Source organism: Triturus cristatus, chromosome 5_1, assembly GCF_964204655.1.
Source record: "Triturus cristatus chromosome 5_1, aTriCri1.1, whole genome shotgun sequence".
Classification (NCBI taxonomy): Eukaryota; Metazoa; Chordata; class Amphibia; order Caudata; family Salamandridae; genus Triturus; species Triturus cristatus.
In genome coordinates this window covers 10,235,285-10,259,805 of record NC_140587.1, presented here as the reverse complement: position 1 = coordinate 10,259,805, position 24,521 = coordinate 10,235,285, and the positions used below count along the sequence as shown (strand labels likewise).

Below are 24,521 nucleotides of genomic sequence, written 5' to 3'. Positions count from 1 at the left end.
CCCGGATCGGAATTGTGGGTATTTTTTTGCCAGTCGGTGTTTTGTACGACTCGTAGAGAAATGTAATTTCTGTACGAATCGTACTTGCGGGTTTGTAAGGTGGTTTTCCCGGGTACGAGTCGGACGGAGAATACGCTCCGTACGACCATTCGTACCCGGGTTTTACAGGATCGGAATCGGCACCAAAGTGAGAGACTGATACAGATATTTATATATTTTAACATTACTCACTAACCCATGTATTCACTAAGATACACTTAATCAGTCAGTTATGCAATCAATTTTTCACTAAAAAAATCATTCCATTTAGACACTTATATACCGATTTATTCTTCCATCGACCTTGAGATATACATATATAAACCATATTTAATTTTCAAAAAAACACACATTCACTAGATGATGTCATCAGTGATGTCATTTGAAATGTCATCAGTGATGTCATGAGTGATGTCACTGACCATGTCATGAGTGATGTAATATGTGATGTCATCAGCAGTGCATTGCGGGCGTGCGAGTTATAGTTAGCTGAACTAACTATGACGGGGCAATTTTAATGGTTTTGTATGAGTGAAATGTCCATCTAACTATAACGCGCCTGAAACCTATGGTTTTTTCAGTAAATATATCTATATATATATATATGAAATGGTGCTCGATCTCCCGACTTCCACTCTGGCGATGAGAGAGACCCGGACTCCAGAATGTGTGGCAAAGTAGGTCTTTATTTGCAAGACGTTATGACGCGTTTCGAGCACCTCCGTGCTCTTGATCACATACGGAAAGCATAGTCCACTTTTACTTTTTATATTTTTCTAATACCACCTCCCAAGTCATGTGATGCGTCATGTGATTACATAGACATAGAAAAAATCGTGATCATGCACCATGTTGACAGTCTGTTTTCCAACATCCGATATTTTCCAAATTTGCAATCTTCATCACGTAGATATTTCGTTTGAATAAATATATAAATAAATAAATAGATATATAAATATATATATTCCTATTTACAATAAATAATTCATAAAACAAAGTTGAATAATAACTACTATTTCTGCTTTAGGGCATAAATCATTATAGTCATTAAAATCAGATACATTAAAATCTGATAAAAATCTACATGTGCAAACTTCACCAATATGTAACATCTCATTTGGACCAGGATTATTTCGTATGGATCTTCATTGGGCATTTGCGCCTCAAAGTCTCCTTTTTATATGTCTGCATCAGCGCTGATAACAAATATAATGTAATTTGAAATGCCCTGGTCTTATCAATGCCACATGATTGAACAATGTTTACTAGCAAAAGAAGTATATAAACGGTTGTTTTTATAATTCAAACTAAGGTGCGTATGTGTAAAAAAACTCTTTCATTATTTTGTTTCTTTCATTTTTTTCTTTTATCTTTTCCCAATGCATCCAGTAGGACAGCCTTCCCAACATATTACTAAAGTGCCAGTGCATAAAAATAATAAATCGCAATAAATATGTCGATCTATATATATATATATATTCACTGTGAGGTTCAAATGTGGATAAATATAGATAAATATAGCTGCCTGAGTTCTCATAACAATGTCTGAAGGGAAATACTGCAAATAGCATGCATCATTTCTTCTCGGGCATATTTTACTCCCTTCTCCCTGTTTTTTACCCTATATTACCTTTCGGATGCCAGGTAAGTCTTTCTGATAATTTACACATAGAAAGTTGGATACATTTTATATATATATATACAATATTTTTGACAATGATAATACTGACAATTATATATTTTGTTAAATATTTTTGTCATTTACATTATAAGTATAGGAAATAAATATTTGTGCGGCACGATATGTTTGTAGGATGGTGTTAGTGTTGTCGATAATATGTCCGTGAACCATGATAGGCAGCATATGTGGGCTTTGCAGTGGAACCTGGAGTCTCTGTGTGCGCAGCTACTTGGATGGGTCATTGCACCCCAGGGCAGACAAACTCATCCGGCAGTGCCTGCTGGATCCCCAATGGTGGTTACCCCCTGAGATGGCACAGGGCATCATCTAGAGAATCATGTACGACTTTCCACTGCTACCTCTCCTACCCTGGGTTCCGCAGAAGAGTCGGAATGGCTGGGCCAAAGTCACTCTAGTGGCATCAGATGGGGCAAGGAGCTTCTGAGGATGAAACGATCCAATCAATCGACCGCTTCAGTAGGATCTCCTGCTCAATGTAGCCTCCATTTACAGCGATGAAGTGGTGCAGTTGACGGCGTTCAATCTTTCTCACAAGAGTGTGGATGTGATGCTTGCTGCATGCACTGCTTTACATGAGGGTCCATGTGGGGTACCAGCACTGGGTACTGGGACACCTTTGTAGCCTGGACACACAGGTCAGACAGTTAGGTATTTTATCCATGGGGCAGCAAGGCCTTCCAGTGGCTTCTGTTAAAGAGCATGTGTCTGCCCTTTCGGCCTGTTGCCACACCAGCCATCCTTTTTCAAATCACCCGTTGGGATGAGGATGGTTCATAAAAGGTTTGACTCATTTGTTTCCTGCCAAAAGCAGTGATGTCACTGTGGAATATTAACTTGGTCCTGGCTTTCCTCGTGTGCATGCCATTTGAAGCAGAGCATCCCTGCCCATTAATGATGCCTTCTGACTCTGAAGATTGTTGTTTCTGGTGCCAGTGACTTCAGCTCATGGAGCGAGTGAACTCCAGGCTTTGTGGATGCAGCCACCCTATACCACCTCAGGTGGACTCTTTTCCTAGAGCTCTGACTGCTTTGCACTTTGTATCCTAAAACTCTTTGTCCCAGCTCACCTCTTCAAAGGTGGAGGAGATACTTCATCACCTGGATCCTAGAAGTAGATTCCGTTTTTTGTTGAGCGCATCAAAGACCGACGGTTGGATGATCAGTTTTTTGTGGGCTTCGCTGGAGCAAAGAAGGCAAAGTACTAGAGAAAATCACTCTCCCTGGATTAGGACCTGCCACACAATGACGAAAGAGAAGCCTCTAAAGGGATTGCAGACCCATTCAATATGAAAACCTACATTGTGTATGGAGACAAATTATTATTCTGATCCACCATATCCACAGATCGATTTATGTACACAGGATGGTGTTATACGGCTTGTAGTTTGTGAACACTATTATGGACAATTCATATGTTCCTCCATGGGTTTAACATGATTGTACCATGAAAAAGAACAGGCACACACTACGAGAATTCATGGGGTTTATTAATTCACTTGCATCTGGTAAACACATTAAACATCAATATCCAAGACTTTTCGATTCATAATTAATGACTTTAAGTGATTTGAAGCCCTTTCTGGTTCTCTGTTCATTGACTGAAGTTGTGCATCAGAGGAAGGTCCTAAGAACAAGGGAGGTACAAGCCAAGACGTTCTCTGAGTTGAAAAACAATTACCAAGAAGCAGAAGGGAGAGAAGAAAGTTGGCAGACTACATGAGAGAAGCAGGATCCTCAAGAAACAAGAAGAAGAAGGAAGAGGAGAAAGAAGCGGGCAGACTCCCTGAGGGAAGCATGGTCCACAAGAACCAAGAATGGAGGGGAGAAGCAAACTGGCAGACTCCCCAAGGGATGCATGGTCCACAAGCACTAAGAAGAAGAAGGAAGCTGGCAGACTTCATGAGGGAAGCATGGTCCAGAGGAACCAATAAAAAGAAGGGAGTGGAGAAGGAAGCTGGCGGACTCCCTTAAGGAATCATGGTAAACTAGAACCAAGAAGAAGAAGGGAGAGAAGAAGAAAACCGGCAGACTCCCTTAGAGAAGCATGGCCCACAAGAACCAAGAAGAAGAAGGGAGAGGAGAAGAAGCTGGCAGACTCCCAGATGGAAGCATGGTCCAGAAGAACCAAGAAGAAGAAGGAAGAGGAGAAGGAGCTGGCAGACTGCCAGATGGAAGCATGGTCCACAAGAACCAAGAAGAAGAAGGGAGAGGAGAAGGAGCTGGCAGACTCCCAGATGGAAGCATGGTCCACAAGAACCAAGAAGAAGAAGGGAGAGGAGAAGGAGCCGGCAGACTCCCAGAGGGAAGCATGATCTGGAAGGACCAAGAAGAAGAAGGAAGAGGAGAAGGAGCTGGCAGACTCCCAGATGGAAGCATGGTCAACAAGAACCAAGAAGAAGAAGGGAGAGGAGAAGAAGCTGGCAGACTCCCAGATGGAAGCATGGTCCAGAAGAACCAAGAAGAAGAAGGGAGAGGAGAAGGAGCCGGCAGACTCCCAGATGGAAGCATGGTCCACAAGAACCAAGAAGAAGAAGGGAGAGGAGAAGGAGCCGGCAGACTCCCAGAGGGAAGCATGATCCGGAAGGACCAAGAAGAAGAAGGGAAAGGAGAAGGAGCTGGCAGACTCCATGAGGGAAGCAGGGTCCACAAGAACCAAGAAGTGCCAAAAAGACATAAAGTAAGAGCGCTGCTGTGAGCTGAAGTAAGATTGGTGCTGTCCAGCTTGAGGTTGGCCCCCCTTTGATTAACCAGGATTTATTAGCCTCTTTTTTATCCTGCGCTCAATGCTATTCAATTATTTTAAATTACATCACATACATATGTATATATGTGTATACATATATGTATATGTATATGTGTGTGTATATATTACCTACTGGCGATAGCCAGTAGGTAGTTATAGTTAGGACCACGTTTCCATAGGAAAACCTCAACATTCTATTTTGAATAACTTTGGCGCCGGTCGACGAATCCTCGCAAATTTTTCAAAATAGGTGGGGCGCTACGCTCCGCTCCTACCCTGAAAGTCTCGGGGGGATCCGTCAAGCGGGGGCTGAGATAAAAGGGGGGTCCCAAAACGCGTTTTTCCCATGCATTTTTCCATAGGACCTTTAGAACGAGCTACAGCCCGAACGGCTGAACAGAATTACTCAAAATTTGGCAGAGAGGTAGTCCCTAGGTCAAGGAAGTGCCTTTTGTAGGTTTGGTGTAAATCTGTTCAGTAGATTCTGAGAAAATAGCCTTTAAATCAATATATATATCTGAGCCAGCTTACGGTACGCTTACCGTACGCTTACGGTAAGCGTACGGTGGCGTGCGCGAGCGCGATTCTGATTGGCTCTTAGATCTTAGTAAACATTCGAATCGGCCGAAACCAGGAAGCGGCGGCCGCCATTTTGTCTCTCGCACTGAGTGTTGTTTATCAAACATGATGGCCAAAAACATGTTACGGGGCTGTTTTGACAACTCCCTCCCACATAGTCATGTTGAGGGAGTCCCCAAACATCCCCCAAGTGCAAAAACGGTTTTATTTTTTTTTCGGCAATTTCGCGGGGTACGCTTACCGTACGCTTACCGTAAGCGTACGGTAAAAAAATAAAAATAAAAAAAACACTATCCACACTTACCCCACCCCCTGTGCTTTTGGTGGCCGAAGGCCACCAAATGTACAGGGCTTATGTTAAGGGCAAAAAACACTATCCACACTTACCCCACCCCCTGTGCTTTTGGTGGCCGAAGGCCACCAAATGTACAGGGCTTATTATAAGGGAAAAAAACTTAGCATTTAAAAAACCGTACTAATTCACTGAAAAAACCATAGGTTTCACACACGTTATAGTTAGGAATTAGCATTTAAAAAACCTTGCAAATTCACTGAAAAAACCATAGGTTTCACACATGTTATAGTTAGTGGAAATTTTACTGATAAAAAACCAATGAAATTGCCCCGTTATAGTTAGCGCAGGCAACTATAACTCACGCGACCGCAATCCTCTGCTGATGACATATGTGTCTTTATGAAAAAAAAATATTTGTAATATATGTATAGCTAAAAATGTATGGAAGAAGACATGGGCAAATAAGTGTCTAAATACAGTATTAGCATCAGCAGAGGATTGTGGTCGCGTGAGTTATAGTTGCCTGCGCTAACTATAACGGGGCAATTTCATTGGTTTTTTATCAGTAAAATTTCCACTAACTATAACATGTGTGAAACCTATGGTTTTTTCAGTGAATATAGATATATATATATATACATATATGTCACCAAGAATCGCCTCCTCAAACACGCAGCATCGATGCGCAGAGACGAACACGGACCCAAAGTAAGTGCTGTAAGTCTTTATTCGGACAAGAACTTTACACAGCCGCCATACATATATATGCACATATTTTCAAGAAAGCAATTAGAAATGATGCTGAAAAGAAAACTTGAAGCAATTTAATGTAAACGAGAGCTGCTCTCTCCATCGGTGCTCCCCCATTCTGTTCTAACTCTCTCTTCCTTTGTAGGCACTTACAAGGACAGAACTCTGAAAATCCATGACATCATTTGAACCTTGTGCTTTTCTTTTAAAAATGTGATATTCTTTTATGGTATATCCTTGATCCACAAGAGTCTTTCTGAGAAAGTCCTCTGTGATGCAGAACAAAGGGAACCTGACATCCCCAACCTTGTAAAACGTTGCTCCCAGGCAGGCAAACATTATCAGACGCCCCCCAGGTTTTAACAGAGTGGAGATATTTCTCAAAATTTTGACGAAGGACTCCTGGTCTGTTGAAAAGTTCTCCAGCATGTGCGACAAGGCCAGAGAGTCCACCGGGGGCAGGACGGTGGGCGCCACTGGACTACTGCTGGTGACGTCACATTTCACAATATTTTTTACTTCTTTTCGAAACTCAGCTTGTAGTGCGTCCTCAGCTACACTGAAAATAAAGATACACGTCATTACTAACCTGCAAGTAATAATTCACCAACAGCTCGATTTGCAGTATTAGCTCCCACCATTGCTGTTATTAAACAAGACTGAAAGCGGTATGAGGGTTCAAGAAGCTCCTGCTCGGCAGATTCATGAGCCACTTTGCGTTGGTCTCGCACCACTCATGCAACAGAGAGGGAAAATGGCATTTATGAAGCCACGCAAGGCGTGGCCCTGCATGGCTTCATGGATCTTGAGTTACGCAACGCTGCACAACGCCCTGCATTGCCTTACTCCGTGCAAGGGAGGCGTTTCCATGGGCGATGCATGGGTGTTCCCATGCAACTCCATGGTTTTTGACACATTTTCAGATTTACCAGAACTGGTAAACCTGGGATTGTGCCACAAGGTACGACTCCCAAGGAGAGGCGTAACAATCAGAAATGTGTTTATTTCTCTCTGTTACTTCCTCTTTCCGTGTGTGCTGAATTCTGCAGCACACATAGAGGATTACGCCTCTAAGGATTGTTTTTGTGCAGGAATGTGTAGCAATCCTGCATGCACCATGATGCAACGGTGCCTGCGTAGGCGCCAGGCGGCCCCTTGCACACCAGCGCAGAGGGAAAAGTGAGGAATGCTTTGTACGCCTTCAATATGGTGCATTACTGTCCTTTTCCAGCGCTGCCGCTCAGCAGGGTACTTGCTGCGCTGTACCAGTGATCTCAGAAACACGCCCCTTGCATCACACACTTCTCTCCATTCAATGAGAGCGATTAAAAGAATATCTGCACTCGATGGAGATATATGTTTGTGAGTGATATATACGCCCCCATATTTATAGGAAACAATGGGCCAGATGTATCAAGATAGTTATTTGCGATTCCCTAATTGCGAATCACAAGGATTCACAATTAGGGAATCACAAAATGCTATGTATGGAGGTGCATAGTACATCTTAAACGATTCCTAGCGGGTCCCAAATGACCTACCTCATGAATATTAATGACCCCCTAGGAATCGCACAAATTACGGGGATGGTGGCCTGCTGAGGTCAGCAGACCACCATGTCCGTGATTGCTTTTCAATAAAGCAATCGTGTTTTTGGTAAAGCAGCCAGTTTTCCTTACAGGAAAATGAGATGTTTTACAAAAAGATAAATGAAAAGTTTACTTTTCATTTTTAAAGAGCAGGCAGTGGACTGTGGGACCGGTCTGTGGGACTGGTCCGTGGGACTGGTCCGTGGGACCGGTCCATGGGACTGGTCCGTGGGACCGCTGCCTGCTCTTAAAAATGGTTTAAAAAACATTCACAAAGGGTCAGGTGTCCGAGCCCTTCCCATTTGCAAATGGGCTACCACCTACTTGAAGTAGGTGGTAACATGCAAACGTTTTGGGACCGGAAATGCGGTCACAAAACTTTCCTGCATACTGATGCGATTCGGTATTAGGAAGGGACGCCCTGAACACGCTCCTTCCTAATACCGAATCGCAAACCCATTTTGCGATTCGGTAACAGGTTACTGAATTGCAAAATTAGGTTTGCTGCATCGTAAAAGCAATGTTTGCATTCGCAAACGTGCCGATTCTGCGAATCTGCCCGTTTGTGAGTGCAAGAATGCTTGATACAACTGCCCCAATGTTTTTTTATGACGCAAAATGCACTTAGCATCTGTACTTCATTTCATATTCCAAAAATACACAATTGGAATGCCGTGTGTTTTATGAGTTCCCCAGGAGTCAGGCAGGTGAGATGGTGGGCCTTGATATTGGAGGTCTAGGCGCTTGACTGGGCATCCTTTTATATATATTATATGTTTGTGTCTCTGTTGCCTTAGCTAAGTCAGTTGACTCAGTGTCCCCACTGAATATCAAAGACTGAATGTTGTGGTATGGACATACTGAGGACCAGATATGGAAACCCAAATATCAAAGGGGAAGTATGGATTTCTTTATGTGCCTCCAAATGTATATGTGTCTTCAAGGTGCCTAGATACAGAGTTATGCACAGTAAATCTATACTTCCTCTCTATGCACTTACCTTCCAATGTTCTATCAATATTGTCATATTTCTATGTTCAGGCCGGATCATAAAACGATGAAGACATGGTAGAAATGTGTTACAAATGGAATGTGCTGGGTTGTTTGTTATTGGTAGGTGGTTTATGCATTCATGACACATTGTTTGAATTTAGAACAGCACAGGTCTCATGTGATCCACATCCAAATGTTCCCTCCTCTAAGACAAAACAGCGCCCAGGCTACAGAGCAGACATTTGAAATGTGCGTTGTGAGCAGAAGCGAATCTCAGGAGTAAAGTCAGCAACAGCTGAAGAGAAACCCAAGCAGCAGAAGAGAAGGGAACCCTATAGACTGATGGGAACTCCTGCTGCAGCCACAACTGTAAGTGTGAGATGTAAGCAATGTGGACACACGCAAAGGTGGGTGGAGTAACTGTGAACTGAGCGCATGTACTATGAAGAGAAAAGAGAAAAAGCCAATCAAGACAGGTAAACAAGAAATAGTTCTATGTTGAGTTTTCATGAGTAGACTCCGTTGAATCCAAGGGCCAGATGTACAAAAGCATTTACAATCACAATATCGGCCAGTTAACGGATGGTACATTCCTTTTACATATGTGCAAAGGCAGATAGCGAATCGCAAAATGTGATTTCTACCAAGTAGAAATTGCATAAGAGATAGGAGATCGCACATAGCAATTTCTTATTCAGGATTTCCTAAGCACATGTACAAAGCATTTCCTAAATGCAAAAATGGGCATTTAGGAAATGCTACCATCAGTCGATGGAAACCATGTGTCATTTTAAAAATGCATCCACAATGTATTTCTTAAAGTGCCTAGGGCATTCGTGTGCTGTACATTGCACCTCTTGTTTTTTTGGGGTGCATCAAGGTGGGCCTCAGGCCCACAGGCACCCTTGGTTTTGCATTTCCTAATTTGTGATTTCCTATTAGGAAATCGCAAATATAGAAAGGCAAAACCATTCGCACTTGTGAGCCTTTAGGCCATACGTAAGAGGTGCAGCATTTTCTAAATACTCTGTAGGGATTGCTATGAGGAAATCCCTATTTATGGACATTCTGTTTTGTATTTCCTAAATGGTGATTTCTTATGATTTGCTTTTTAGCAAATCGCAGAACTGAATTCGGTGGATGTGGCCCTAAATTCTCTCTGATGGCTTAGAGAGAAACAGTTTTAAAGTGAGGTGGGAGCCAAGAAAGGAAGCTCACAATAGTTACACCATTTCAGGAGATAAGACAGATAATTGCTGATAGAGGCACTGAAGCACGCACTGAAACTAAGGGCCTCATGTAGGTAGCTAAATACCGGTCGGTAACGGCTGAAATTCGGTAAATATCCAGTTACCGACCGGTATTTAGTCAAGTGAGATGTAGGAGGCCAAAACCCAGTTTTTGGTAAATATGAATCGGTAAATACCGATTCATAATTACCGAATTCTAAAATACCGATTCATATTTACCGAATACATATTTACCGATTCGGTAAATATGAAGTGGTAAAACGGGAAAAGATATGTAGGTAAATTCGGTATTTAGGAAATCCATGAAATTCGGTAATTAAGAGTCGGTAATTAACACGGATTGAAAGCAGGTGGTAAGCATCAACAGTGCATATAAGCAATCCCAAAATGCAACAGCGTGGACAACATGGCCGCTCTGTATGTCATTGCAAGGCGCCTACGTCTACAGGCAGCAAGTCTGAGGATTTGGAGACGGGAAGGACGCATTTACAGACAGCGCATCACACTCTTTCAACAGACTGACACAGAGATACATGAAAGGTACAGGCTACACCCACAAACCATCATGGACCTGATAAGGGACCTGCACCCACTCCTGGACCAGCCAACAAGAAGGGCGCATGCCATACCACCACATGTGCAGGTTCTCTGCAGCCTACATCTACTTGCATCTGGCAGTTACCAGGGGGTGATAGCTGCGGTGGGCGGTGTATCCCAGAGTTGCCTGTCCCGTTTCTTCAGGAAGTTCCTGGATGCCATGATGCAGAGAATGCACCACTACATCAGCTTCCCAAACACACAGGCTGAACTGCAGAAAACCAAAAAAGACTTTTATCACATCGCACAGTTCCCCCATGTCATAGGCTGTATTGATGGCACACACATTCCAATCTGCCCTCCAGCTGCCACTGAGCAAATCTACAGGAACAGAAAGTCCACCCACTCCATAAATGTGCAGGTAATCTGCGATGCAGGGAACATCATCACAGATATCGTAGCTAAGTTTCCTGGGAGCACCCACGACTCCTTCATCTTCCAGAACAGTGGGATCTACACACGACTGCTTGCGGGAGAATTTGGAGAAGGATACCTGCTAGGTAAGTAACAGTGACGCTCCATTCTACTTAGTGCAAATCATCGTGTTTTGAGGCATGTGACTGATGGTTCTCTCATACTCACCAAGGCGACAGTGCATATGCCGTGCGGTCATTCATCCTCACTCCCTACCTACACCCATCAACCCAGAGTGAGAGACGATAAAATGTGGCACACAAATCTACACGCAACGTGTTGGAGCGCACGTTTGGACTATTGAAAAGCAGGTTCCGCTGCCTCCACAAAAGCGGAGGTGCACGCCAGTACACACCCATCATCTGCTGCAAGATCATTGCCACTTGTGCAATGCTGCAGAACCTTGCCACGAAGAGAGGTACAGAGGTGGAACTAACAGATTTTGAGGACAATGATGATGAGTCAGGACAGCCAGAGGCCAACGCAGCTGGAGTGCCAACAGCAACAGATGGGAGAGAGAGACGGTCAGAGATCACATGAAACTATTTCTGAGTAAGTAAGGGGACACAGCCAGTTGTTGGATGTCATGACGTAGTTTAATAATGCGGCACTACGCCACTACAACAAGAAAAAGCCGTTCTGTCAACATTGTGTAATGACTACTTGCAAGTCCAGGGTTACTACACCCAATTGTCTTAGGCTATACCGTGCAGCATTACTGTTTGCGGCCACGCACTACAGTGTGGGATGCCATGGATTGTGCATCCTCACTAGTGGCAGCCCCAAGCCGCCTGCTGCTCCTCTGTGTATCTGGGACAGGGGGCGTAATGCTGCTCCTGCTGCTGGTTTCTATGCTTTCCACAGCATCCCCAGCACCAGTTGTGGCCGCCTGGCTTGTCAGTAGCACTTCCAGTGCACTGGTGACCTGCACCATCCCCCTTGAAACGTCACTGCTGCAGTGTGTCAGGCCCTCCTGCATAGCCACAGAGCGCCTGCAGAGCAGCGAAGTGGCAGTTGCCAGCCGGTTGAGTGCCCTCGTATGAGTATCTCTCCTTTGCCGTTCCCGGCGCCGTGCAGCTCTGTCCGCATCATACTTGCTTCACAACAGCATGACGGACTGGGACATGTCCCGCATGCCCGCAGCCATCTCACTCATCCCCACCGCCATAGCGCTGATGCCCCTGTCCATGTTGTCAAATGTAGCTTTCAGTCCCCGCATTTGGCGCTGAACTGACATCATTGCCTTTGTTTGTAGGCGCTGTATCTTTAACATGGTGCCCTCGAGCCCCGAGAACACCCCATGGCTCTCACCGTGTGCTGGTGGACTCTGCACCCGAGACCTGCGGCGCCGTCTGGCACCCGTGTGTGCTCCCTCTGAGGTGGAGGGCACAGTGGCATGACTCCGATCCTGGCTGCACAGTGGTTGGCTCCGGCCCCCTGCAGTCGTCAGATGAGGACTCTAACACTCGCAACCTGGAGGCAGCACGCCTCCTCGACCTCACCAATGCAGGCGGTGATGATGCCGGTGACTCCAGCATGAGTGGTGATGCTGGCTGTGGTGGTGATTCTGGCTGTGGTGGTGATGCTGGCTGTGGTGGTGAGGCTGCATGTGGTACTGATCTCTGGGCAGAACTGGTGCTGGCCTTCCCTGTACTGTCTTGCCGGTGTGCCCTCTCTCCCGTTGCATGTGCAGTCCTGCACAATGTATCATCTGTGGACAGAAATGCAACATCAGCTCAGTGTACCTGAAGCCCTGCAGTGCTAGCATCACAATACATTTCTGTAACACTCTCACATTGTCCTCTGCCTGCTTTTCGCTAATGTGTGTACCATGCCTAGTTGTTCTGTGCTATTCAGTTCATGGTTGGGGTTTCCCAGACTACATCTCCCATAATGCATTGCCAGTATGCACTAACACATAGACTGGAGTGGGATACTCATTTCACAATGGGGGATGTGGGATAGGGGTACGGGGGGCAACATTGCTGTGCATGCGTCTTACCTTGTTGGGTGGCGGCTCTGGCAGAGCTGTCGGCATCCCCAATCCCCACGACACTCTTGGGCTCTATTGTGGACTCCACCAGCTCCTCCAGTTCGTTAAGGGCAGGTTCCCTGTTCCTTCCACCTCCTGTCCGGCTGGCCTCCTTCTGCAGTTCCCCCATCTTCCTCTTTGTGACGATCCTCAGGTCGTACCAGCGCTTTTTCAGCACCTCAATGTCCCTGGGGGTCACTCCAATAGCATTGACCTGCGCCTGGATTCCCAGCCATATGTTACGCTTCTCTGACTCAGGCACTTGCAGGGACTGCTTCCCAAACAACTTCTGCTGCTGCTTGACCACCTCCAGTTCCTTAGGGCTAAATTTCTGCTTTCTCCTCCTTTCCCCTCCATCTCTCTGTGTCTCCTGGCTGGACATTGTGAGTTTGAGCTGCACAATCAGGCACTGGCTCCCTGCCTCTCCTCTGCACTCCCAGCCTCTCCAGAGTCTGATGATTGTGTGCACCTGCCTGGGTGTGGCCACTTCCTGGTTGGGTGGGGTTTGGTTGCACAGGATTGGCTGATTCATCCAGTCATGTGTTTTTGAATTTACGATTCGGTAACTACCGATTTGGTATTTACCGAATTGGTAAATACCACTTCGGTATTTACAGATTCGGTAAATACCACTTCGGTATTTACCGAATCGGTAAATTCCGATTCTTGAATACCGATTGTTACCGATTCAGTCATTATTACCGAATGATTACCTACATATAACTTCCCGATTCATAAATACCGATTCGGTAAAAATTGGTATTTATGAATCGGTAAAATACATTTACCTACATATGGCCCCAAGTGAGGAAACTAAGGGCCAGATTTATGGCCGAGGGGCACAGCACAGCAAGCCACCTTTAGCGCCGCATGACATGGAAAGGGAAGGAATGAGCTGTATTTATCCCACTATCACGCATCCCTGCCCTTTCCTCTACGCTGGCACAGAATGGGCTGCCAAGTGCCAACGCAGGCAACCTTGCACCATGGACGCAGGGACCCTTGCACCATGGACGCAGGCACCCTTGCACCATGGACAAAGGGCATCCTTGCACCATGGACACAGGCACCTTTGCACCATGGACACAGGCACCCTGGCACCATGGACACAGGCACCCTGGCACCATGGACAAAGGACATCCTTGAACCAAGGACGCAGGCACCCTTGCACCATGGACACAGGCACCCTGGCACCATGGACGCAGGCACCCTGGCACCATGGACAAATGGTGTCCTTGCACCATGGACACAGGCACCCTTGCACCATGGACTCAGGCACCCTTGCACCATGGACAAAGGGCATCCTTGCACCATGGACACAGGCACCTTTGCACCATGAACACAGGCACCCTGACACCATGGACGCAGGCACCCTGGCACCATGGACGCAGGCATCCTTGCACCATGGACACAGGCACCCTTGCACCATGGACACTGGCACCCTTGCACCATGGACAAAGGCACCCTTGAACCAAGGATGCAGGCACCCTTGCACCATGGACACAGGCACCCTTGCACCATGCACACAGGCACCCTGGCACCATGGACGTAGGCACCCTTGCACCATGGACGCAGGCACCCTTGCACCATGGACGCAGACACCCTTGCAGCATGGACGTAGGCACCCTTGCACCATGGACACAGGCACCCTTGCACCATGGACGCAGGCACCCTTGAACGATGGACGCAGGCACCCTTGCACCATGGACAAAGGGCATCCTTGCACCATGAACACAGGAACCCTGGCACCATGGACGCAGGCACCCTTGCACCATGGAAAAAGGGCATCCTTGCACCATGGACACAGGCACCCTTGCACCATGGATGCAGGAACCCCTGCAGCATGGATGTAGGCATCCTTGCACCATGGACGCTGGCACCCTTACACCATGGATGCAGGCATCCTTGCACCATGGATGCAGGCACCCTTGCACCATGGACGCAGGCACCCTTGCACCATGGACAAAGGGCATCCTTGCACCATGGACACAGGCACCCTTGCACCATGGACACAGGCACCCTGGCACCATGGACGCAGGCACCCTTGCACCATGGACAAAGGGCATCCTTGCACCATGGACACAGGCACCCTTGCACCATGGACGAAGGCACCCTGGCACCATGGACGCAGGCACCCTTGCACCATGGACACAGGCACCCTTGCACCATGGACACAGGCACCCTTGCACCATGGACAAAGGCACCCTTGAACCAAGGACGCAGGCACCCTTGCACCATGGACACAGGCACCCTTGCACCATGCACACAGGCACCCTGGCAACATGGACGTAGGCACCCTTGCACCATGGACAAAGGGCATCCTTGCACAATGGACACAGGCACCCTTGCACCATGGACAAAGGCACCCTTGCACCATGGACGCAGGCACCCTTGCACCATGGACGCAGGCACCCTTGAACCATGGACTCGGACACCCTTGCAGCATGGACGCAGGCACCCTTGCACCATGAACGCAGGCACCCTTGCAGCATGGACGTAGGCACCCTTGCAACATGGACACAGGCATCCTTGCACCATGGACGCAGGCACCCTTGCACCATGGACGCAGGTACCCTTGCACCATGGACACTGGCACCCTGGCACCATGGACGGAGGCACCCTTGCACCAAGGACAAAGGGCATCCTTGCACCATGGACAAAGGGCATCCTTGCACCATGGACGCAGGCACCCTTGGACCATGGACAAAGGCACCCTTGCACCATGGACGCAGGCACCCTTAAACCATGGACGCAGGCACCCTTGCAGCATGGACGCAGGCACCCTTGCACCATGGATGCAGGCACCCTTGCAGCATGGATGTAGGCACGCTTGCACCATGGACACAGGCACCCTTGCACCATGGACGCAGGCACCCTTGCACCATGGACGCAGGCACCCTTGCACCATGGACGGAGGCACCCTTGCACCAAGGACAAAGGGCATCCTTGCACCATGGACAAAGGGCATCCTTGCACCATGGACGCAGGCACCCTTGCACCATGGACAAAGGCACCCTTGCACCATGGACGCAGGCACCCTTGAACCATGGACGCAGGCACCCTTGCAGCATGGACGCAGACACCCTTGCACCATGGATGCAGGCACCCTTGCAGCATGGATGTAGGCACCCTTGCACCATGGACACAGGCACCCTTGCACCATGGACGCAGGCACCCTTGCACCATGGACGCAGGCACCCTTGCACCATGGACAAAGGCACCCTTGCACCATGGATGCAGGCACCCTCGCACCATGGACGCAGGCACCCTTGCACCATGGATGCAGGCACCCTTGCAGCATGGACGTAGGCACCCTTGCACCATGGACACAGGCACCCTTGCACCATGGACACAGGCACCCTTGAACCATGGACGCAGGCACCCTTGCACCATGGACACAGGCACCCTTGCACCATGGACGCAGGCACCCTTGCACCATGGACGCAGGCACCCTTGCGCCATGGACAAAGTTCATCCTTGCACCATGGACGGAGGCACCCTTGCATCATGGACACAGGTACCCTTACACCATGGACACAGGCACCCTTGCACCATGGACACAGGCACCCTGGCACCACGGTACAAGGGCGGCTCCTTTGCATGCAGGAATATTTTTATGCAGGAAGGGGCACATTCCTGCACAAAAATAAAGACATTTCTCCTTGTTCCGCCTTTCCTGGGAAGGTGCAGCATTTTTTCACATTCCCAGGTTGACCACTCCTGGTAAATCTAGGAATACGACAAAATCCATGGGAGTTGCATGGGAACACCTGCGCAGTACATATGGAACATCTTTCTAGGGCAGAGTAACGCAACCCAGTGATTTGCGCTAAGTTGCTTTGCTACAGTTTATGAAGCCACTCAGGGCTATGCAAGGTGGCCTTGCGTGGCTTCATGAATCTCATTTTGGGATTGCATCGCTCTTGCACTACTTTGCGTGGTAGAAGATGGACGCAACAGCACTCATTAATAGGCCCCTAAATATTTGTGTAAACAACAGTATCTACCTGGAAAATGAAGAATACCAAGTTTGACATCTACGGCCCAATACTGCACTTCTTGGTCCTAGCTGCAAACGGCCAGCGTGTCACCCCTCCTGGTGAACACAAGCGCAGACGCATCAGAGCAGACCAGACGACGTGGACGCTAAGCCAGGGGATAAATGCAGCGTCTCATAACACGCTGCTTGCACCTCAACTGCCTCGTTCTCTCTGAGTGTAGGACATCAGATAAGCCTCCGAAGCACCACTCAGCACAGATGCAGCTGTGTCCTGCTGTTCTTTGTGCACTTTGCCTGGGGTGCATCCCCTTTTGTTGCTGTGCCTTGGCACATGCTGCCCTGTGGTGTGAGAGTGACTTCTGAGACTGGTCTCGTTGTCAGTTGCTGTGTAAACAAATAAAGCTAAACTATGCTTGCAGCAATGCAAGAAATGGGCCCCTGTGAAAGTTACAGTTCCCTTGTGACTTCGAGGGACCCGCGCTCGTGCGCATGTTTGCTCTGTTTGCTATGAACTTTATGCTTCTCCGCTCAGTGCCAGGAGGCTCCATTTGGAGTGACATTTGCGCTCTGCACATTCAATATCCATTCATTCATTTACTTGCAGAGTAAATATCTGAGTCCACCTGGTAATGTAGTTGGATATATAACACATTACTGATAGGAGAGAGGTTTAGGGGTACTACGTGAGCACCTCAGAGATGTGATGAACCCAGATGCAAAGATGCCTCCAGATGCTAACGTGAGTAATGGGACAAGAAATGTGGAGTAATGGTGTATTAAGCAAGCGCCTTGTGGATGTGATGCAGCTAGAACACCAAAGGAGATGACGCAGGAATCATATGGGTAACTGAGCTAAAGTCATGGGAATACTTACGCAGTTACAGGCGAGATGACCTTCCCTATGGCACCAAAGAGAGAGCCAGCCTTCAAAGGAAGGTAAACAGAGAGATTACATCAGCAACACAGAGAAGAGGAACAGGAAACACAGGCAAGGAAGGAAAGGACAAGAGGAGTTATGAAGATGGGAAAGAGAAACAAAGGCAAAGAGGCACAGGACAAGAGGAGGCATGGAGAGGAGGAGGAAACACAGGCAAGGAGGGACAAGACAAGAAGAGGCGTGGAGAGGAGAAGGAAACATAGGCAAAGAGGCACAGGACAAGAGAAGGCATGGAGAGGAGAAGGAAACACAGGCAAGGAAGGAGAAGAGGAGGAGGAAACAGAGGCAAGAAAGGAAAAGAGGAAACAGAGGCAAGGAAAGAGAGGACAAGAAGAGATAAAGGGAAGGTGAAGCGAAAACATGGACAATGAAGGAAAGATAAGAGGTGGGGTGGAGAAGAGGAAGTGGAAACACAAGCAAGGAAGGAGAGGAGGAAGAGGAAACACAGGCAAGGAAGGAGAAGAGGAAACACAGGCAAGGAAGGAGTAGAGGAAGTGGAAACACAAGCAAGGAAGGAGAAGAGGAAGAGGAAACACAGGCAAGGAAGGAGTAGAGGAAGAGGAAACAGGCAAGGAAGGAGAGGATGAGAGGAGCAGTGGACAAGAGGAGGATGAGTACATCAGACCAGCGAAAATAAGTGAGGGACAGAAAAACCCAGAGATGACAAAGGAAAAGTGCACAGTGAGGAAAAGAGGCCTAAAGGGCAGCAGGAGAAAGGATCCTGTACTGACAGTGAGCAGAACCCGAGCAGAAGTGGGGAGAGGGATTCTGCTCAAGGCAAGGGGAGGAAGAGACACTACCATAAAGCCAGCAAAGCTTGTAACACTGTGGCAGCCCAAGGACTGGTCACTCAAGGCAGGTAAGAGGAGGACGGGCAAGAGGACATGAGGGGAGAGAAAGACTCATCTAAGACTGGTGTTGGTTTATGATTGAAGACAGAAAGTAAGGAGAAGGAAAACGAGACAGGAAGAAAGACTAAGGGCCCGGTTACGATGCAGTTAGGAAGGCCTCCTAACGGCATTTGCTCCTTCTAAATCGCATCGGGAACGAGTCTTCCCAACCGAGGGCCCGATTACGATGCAGTTAGGAACATAGGCTCCCATTGAAGTCAATGGGAATCCAACCAAATCGTATCTGGAAGCATCTGGATGCAGCGTACTCGGTCGGTCAGACTTTCCTGATCCAAGTGGGTCGGAAACCATTTCCAAACCGATTTGGTCAGGGTGATTTCCTAACCGCATCATAATCGGGCCCTTAGAATAAAACCAACTAGGAAAGAGAAGTGGGAAATACTCAAACGAGGGAAACATGTGGTGTACAATGAAGTACCATTTTATTATATGTTTCCCTTCTCTTCTTTCCTGAGGTTAATAAGTAGATTCAAGGAAGTGTAAAAGGATATCTTAAAACATGTAAACACAAATCAGAGAATAGAAAAGGAGGAGAAGACAGGAGAAGGAAAAGAGTAGAGATAAAGAAAGAGATTGAGTCAGGGAGAGAGAGATGTATCATACTCACCACAGCTTCAGTTTTAGCTCCAAGGGAGATTCCAAAGGTAGACTGCAAGCTACGAAGGCAAGAAACAACACATAATTATTAACTGAGACAGTAATAAAGATAACGAGGCAGTGTAAGAGTTGATTGTTGGTTGACTGAGCTCTGAGCCCTGGTCAAGCAAAAACCACTATCCTTCCAGGGTAAACCACAAAAAGTTACCAAAATTAGCTGTGCTTAAACCCTGAACCTGGGTTAACTTGGCATAAAAAGCAGTCAGGCTTAGCTCAGAGGCAATAAAGTATTTATGCACCACACAAACAGTGATAAATTGAAAACACAACACAAAAAAGTCTCACACCAATCTAGAGAAATAGAGTAGATTTCAATAATTCATTAGGTGGCATAACAACAAGTGTCCAAACAGTAGAACCGGGGTTATGATTTTATTTTTACATTTTAAGGAAAATATCGTTCAAAAACACAAAGTACCAGCTGTGGATATTCAGTCACTCTGGACCAGATCAAAATCATAAGTTCAGGAGAACCACGGTGGAATGCAGGCTACAATCACCAGATTAGTCCTGCTGAAAATTGAGGACTTCAATTTTTTTGGTGGTGAGTTTTAGACAGTTGTCTTTCATTCAGTCATCTGTGGAAGTTAGCTTATGTAGTGGAGGGATCTTTGGGCAGTGGAGGATGAGCTGTGTGTCATCAGCATAGGAGATGATGTTGACTCCATGCCATCTGATGGTGATGGCCGGTAGGGTCATGTAGGTGTTGAAGAGGATCTAGTGGAGGGACTATCCTTGGGAGAATCCATACATGATCTTCTTGGGCTCTGAATTAAACTGTGGAACTTGGATCCTTTGAATTCTGCCAGTAAGGTGTGAGGGGATCATTTGAGGGTGTTTCCTTGAATCCCGATGTGGTGGAGTCTGTTGATCAGAATGTGGAGGGAGATGGTGTCAAACTCAGCTAACTGGTCCAGGAGGTTAAGAGCTGCTGTTTCCCACAGTCCACGAAGGCCCTGATGTCATCTCTGGCTGCAGTCAGGGCTGTCTCAGTACTGTGGTTAACTCGAAATCTGCACGAGAGTCCACTTAGAATCTGATAGTACATATGTAGATCCAATGAGACTCTGATAGCACATATGAAGATCCAATGAGACTCTGATAGTACATATGGAGATCCAATGAGACCCTGATAGTGCATATGGAGATCCAATGAGACTCTGATAGCACATATGGAGATCCAATTAGACTCTGATAGTACATATGGAGATCCAATGAGACTCTGATATTACATATGGAGATCCAATGAGACTCTGATAGTACATATGGAGATCCAACGAGACTCTGATATTACATATGGAGATCCAATGAGACTCTGATAGTACATATGAAGGTCCAATGAGACTCTGATAGTACATATGGAGATCCAATGAGACTCTGATATTACATATGGAGATCCAATGAGACTCTGATAGTACATATGGAGATCCAACGAGACTCTGATATTACATATGGAGATCCAATGAGACTCTGATAGTACATATGAAGGTCCAATGAGACTCTGATAGTACATATGGAGATCCAATGAGACGCTGATGGTACACAGGGAAGTCCTATTAGATGCTTAGAGGCTAAGATGCGGTCGGATGTGTGAGCTGGAGCTCCTGGTCCTCCCCACCTGGGTAAATCAGTGAAGGAAAAACCCCTGGCAATGCCCGCACTGCAGTAGGAGCACTTACTGGATCCAGTAGGACTGTTGGCCGGGCATGGGTCGGTGACATTGAGGAGTAGACTGCTGTGACTCGTCGGGCAGCTTTGGAGGCCGCCGTGGTAGCAGCACCTGTGGTGTGTGGCTGCCGTGACAGCAGATAGCAATGTGAGGGGAAAGGGTGGAGCTGACCCGATGATGCCTCCCAAGGCTGGGAGAGGGAGGTCTTGTCCCTTGACTGAAACGGCTGGAGCTGTCAAGAACGTGGCAAATACAGCTATATTGTTTAAAGGAGGCAAGAATGGTAACATTGGAGATGCCTCTGTGGGAAAAAGTGAGGGTGTTCCAAAAGAAAGCCTTGGTGAGCGCATTCTACCCCCTTTGCTTTCTGCTGAAAAAGAGAAGAAAAAAGTGCAGAACGCTCTGTTAACCACACCAGAGAGGGAATGTGTTTGACAGATGGTAGAGAGAGGCAAATCGTCAGATCTTTCGGCAGTAAAAGGATCTGCGGAGGGGGACTTGGGTACTAAAACTTTGAACGCATCTGATTCTGGCAATGTGGTGCAAGCTACAGAGGGTGAAACTGTGATGGAGGCAAGGGCAGAAGGAGCGTAAGGGGGAAAAAAACCACAGCACTGCGCCACCGGACATAGCCAGTCCCGCTAAAATGAATGCTGGATCCGAGATAGTGGCCCTCTCAAACCCAGAGACCTTAGGTGCAAGGAGTAAGGGTGATATCCAGACAATAAGCAAGGAAATAGATTCTGGGGTTTATTCCCTGTCTGATCATTCGTACTCCTCTGACGACGAGAGTTAATCCTAAAATTTTATGTAAGAAGGGGTTTGCATGGCAGTGAATACAGTGACCTAAGTAGTGGACACACCGATGACACGGGTATGGATACCCCGGAAGCCAGTCCTCGGACAGTCCATAAGAAACATGACTTGAGAGAAGGGACTAAGCAGGCAGGGGTAACGATGCTCTGCAATGGGACTACTCTTTCTTGGCAGAGTTAGGGGTTGACAGCAGGCGCATTCCAGAGCCTAACAAGAAGAATACGGCAGACAAATCTGAGGAGATCTCATTAATCCTGATACATCAAACTATAATGGCCCACAGGGAAGAGACGCGCATCGAGAGGCAACGGACGCAAAGTGCTTGTCGAAAACCACAGAATTCTGTCCGATGTATTGTGAAGTCATGCTCTGAATTTACCGAGATGTTTAATGAAGCGGAAGCTCGATTTCGTGCTTGGGGGATGAGCTGGCAGCTCAGAAGGCGGCAACGGAGGCCACGCGGTCACTGAAGAACGATACACAATGGAAGTTGACTGATTTGGAAAACCGGCTTTGGAGAAATAACCTGAGAGTTTTGCAAATCCCAGAGGGCACCGAAGGTTAGTATCCCTGGTAATATATTATTGAGCTATTTTCAGAATCTTTTCCTGAATTGACACAGTGGGACTGGCAGCTAGAGATTCAAAGAGTGCATCGATTCCCGTTTACTTTTCGAGCAAGACCAGGACAGTCAGCCCCTAGACCAAGGGTGATACTAATATCATTCAACAACTTTTTGGCCCATGAAGCTGTATTTGAACTCACATGCATTCATAGAAAGAGGGCAGGTAAAGGGGCAGAGATTTTTGTTGGGCCAGATTTTTGTCATCAAACGGTGGAGAGACATTGGCACTTACGTTAGCTCATGGCACCGTTTCAGGGCAAGGGTGCACAAGCCTTTCTCCTTAACCCAACCAAGCTAAAGGTAATATATAAGGAGCATACTTGTTTTTTTACCCCTGAGGTACAGGCAAAGGAGTATTTGCAAACTATCTAAGGTAAGGGCAGGTGGCTGATATCATAGTACGTCACTAATTATACATGTTTGCTCTAACTATCCGGTGTTTTGTTGGTTCCAGGGTTTTCGTCCTCTTTTTGGTTCTAGGGTTTTGTTTCTTTTTTTCTATAACACCATCTGTATTGGGTCAGGTTGTCTTTACTATGTAGGTGGGGGTGTTTGATGTGATAATACAGGGTGGTGTGCAGGCGGGGGGAGTATCCGAGTGGCTAAAGCTTGTCATCTCAGGAACCATTGGTCCTAAAGCCTCACTACATGGGTGGGGGGGTGGTTGGGGGGATTGGGTGGCCTATTTGGGGGGTTGTAGGGCTGAGTAGGGGTGAGGGGGCGGGTGGGGGGTTTTGGGGTGGGTGAGAAGGGTTAAAAAAAAGAAAAGCAATCCATAGTATGATAAATGTAATGAGTATGAAAGAGCAAAGACCTATGTGGCCACACAACAGGAGCTATGAACGAGGGAAGGCAGCCTCATCTAATAGGGAATAGGATGGTTTAATCAGGATTACGTATCTGTTCTTTGAATGTTTGAGGGCTAAATAATAAGAAAATACAAAGATTAGCTGCTGAGCCACCGGTGATTCACCCCGACCTGGTTTGTTTGCATGAAACACACATACCCTGGGGCAATCGGAAGAGTTTAAGAGAATTAGGGTATGCGGTATTGGAATGTTCACAACTGTCCACAATGACTTGGGGGGTTGCAGTGTTGGCTAAATGGGAAATTCAGCAATCAGGTCGAGTGTTGGTGGATAATCAAGGTTGATGGGCTATTTTGGAATGTGGCACTAGAGATGTTTAGAGTCCCAGGCACTAGAGATATCTACAGTCCAAGGCACTAGAGATGTCTAAAGTCCCAGGCACTAGAGATGGCTACAGTTCCAGGCACTAGAGGAGGCTTCTCTCATAGACACTACAGGTGGCTGCACACAGAGGCGCTAGAGACAGCTGCACTCCATTCCCAGGCACTAGAGATGTATACAGTCCTAGGCACTGCATGTGTGAACTCTCACAGGCACTACAGATGGCTGCACACACAGGCGTCAGAGACAGCTGCACTCCATGACCAGGCACTAGAGATGTCTACAGTCCCAGGCACTGTGTGCGGAAACGCTCCCAGACACTAAATCTGGCTGGACACACAGGCGTCAGAGACAGCTGCACTCCATGACCAGGCACTAGAGATGTCTACAGTCCCAGGCACTCTATGGGGCAGCTCTTCCAGACACTACAGATAGCAGCAACCACAGGCACTAGAGGCAGCTTCACCACAATCCCAGGCATTAGAGATATCTACAGTCCAAGGCACTAGAGATATCTAAAGTCCCAGGCACTAGAGATGGCTACAGTCCCTGGCACTAGAGGAGGCTTCTCTCATAGACACTACAGATGGCTGCACACAGAGGCGCTAGAGACCGCTGCACTCCATTCCCAGGCACTGCAGATGGCTGCACACACAGGCACTAGAGACAGCTGCACTCCGTTCCCAGGCACAAGAGATATCTACAGTCTCAGGCACTGTATGTGGATGCTCTC

General features: G+C 47.3%; 1 protein-coding gene across 3 annotated transcripts in view; it reads right to left on the bottom strand.

Annotated features, from left to right (window-relative positions):
- Nucleotides 1–6,134: 6,134 nt before the first annotated feature.
- Nucleotides 6,135–24,521, bottom strand: part of LOC146829947 (nicotinamide N-methyltransferase-like) — a 381,589-nt gene continuing 363,202 nt past the window's right edge. For all 3 annotated transcript variants that reach the window (XM_085604211.1, XM_085604212.1, XM_085604213.1), the window contains 3 exons: nucleotides 19,439–19,487; nucleotides 17,858–17,907; nucleotides 6,135–6,667 (listed from right to left, as the gene is read on the bottom strand). In XM_085604211.1, the coding sequence (XP_085460337.1) occupies nucleotides 6,232–6,667; nucleotides 17,858–17,907; nucleotides 19,439–19,487 (535 nt within the window). In that variant the 3' untranslated portion in view covers nucleotides 6,135–6,231. The remainder of the gene's footprint in view (nucleotides 6,668–17,857; nucleotides 17,908–19,438; nucleotides 19,488–24,521) is intronic.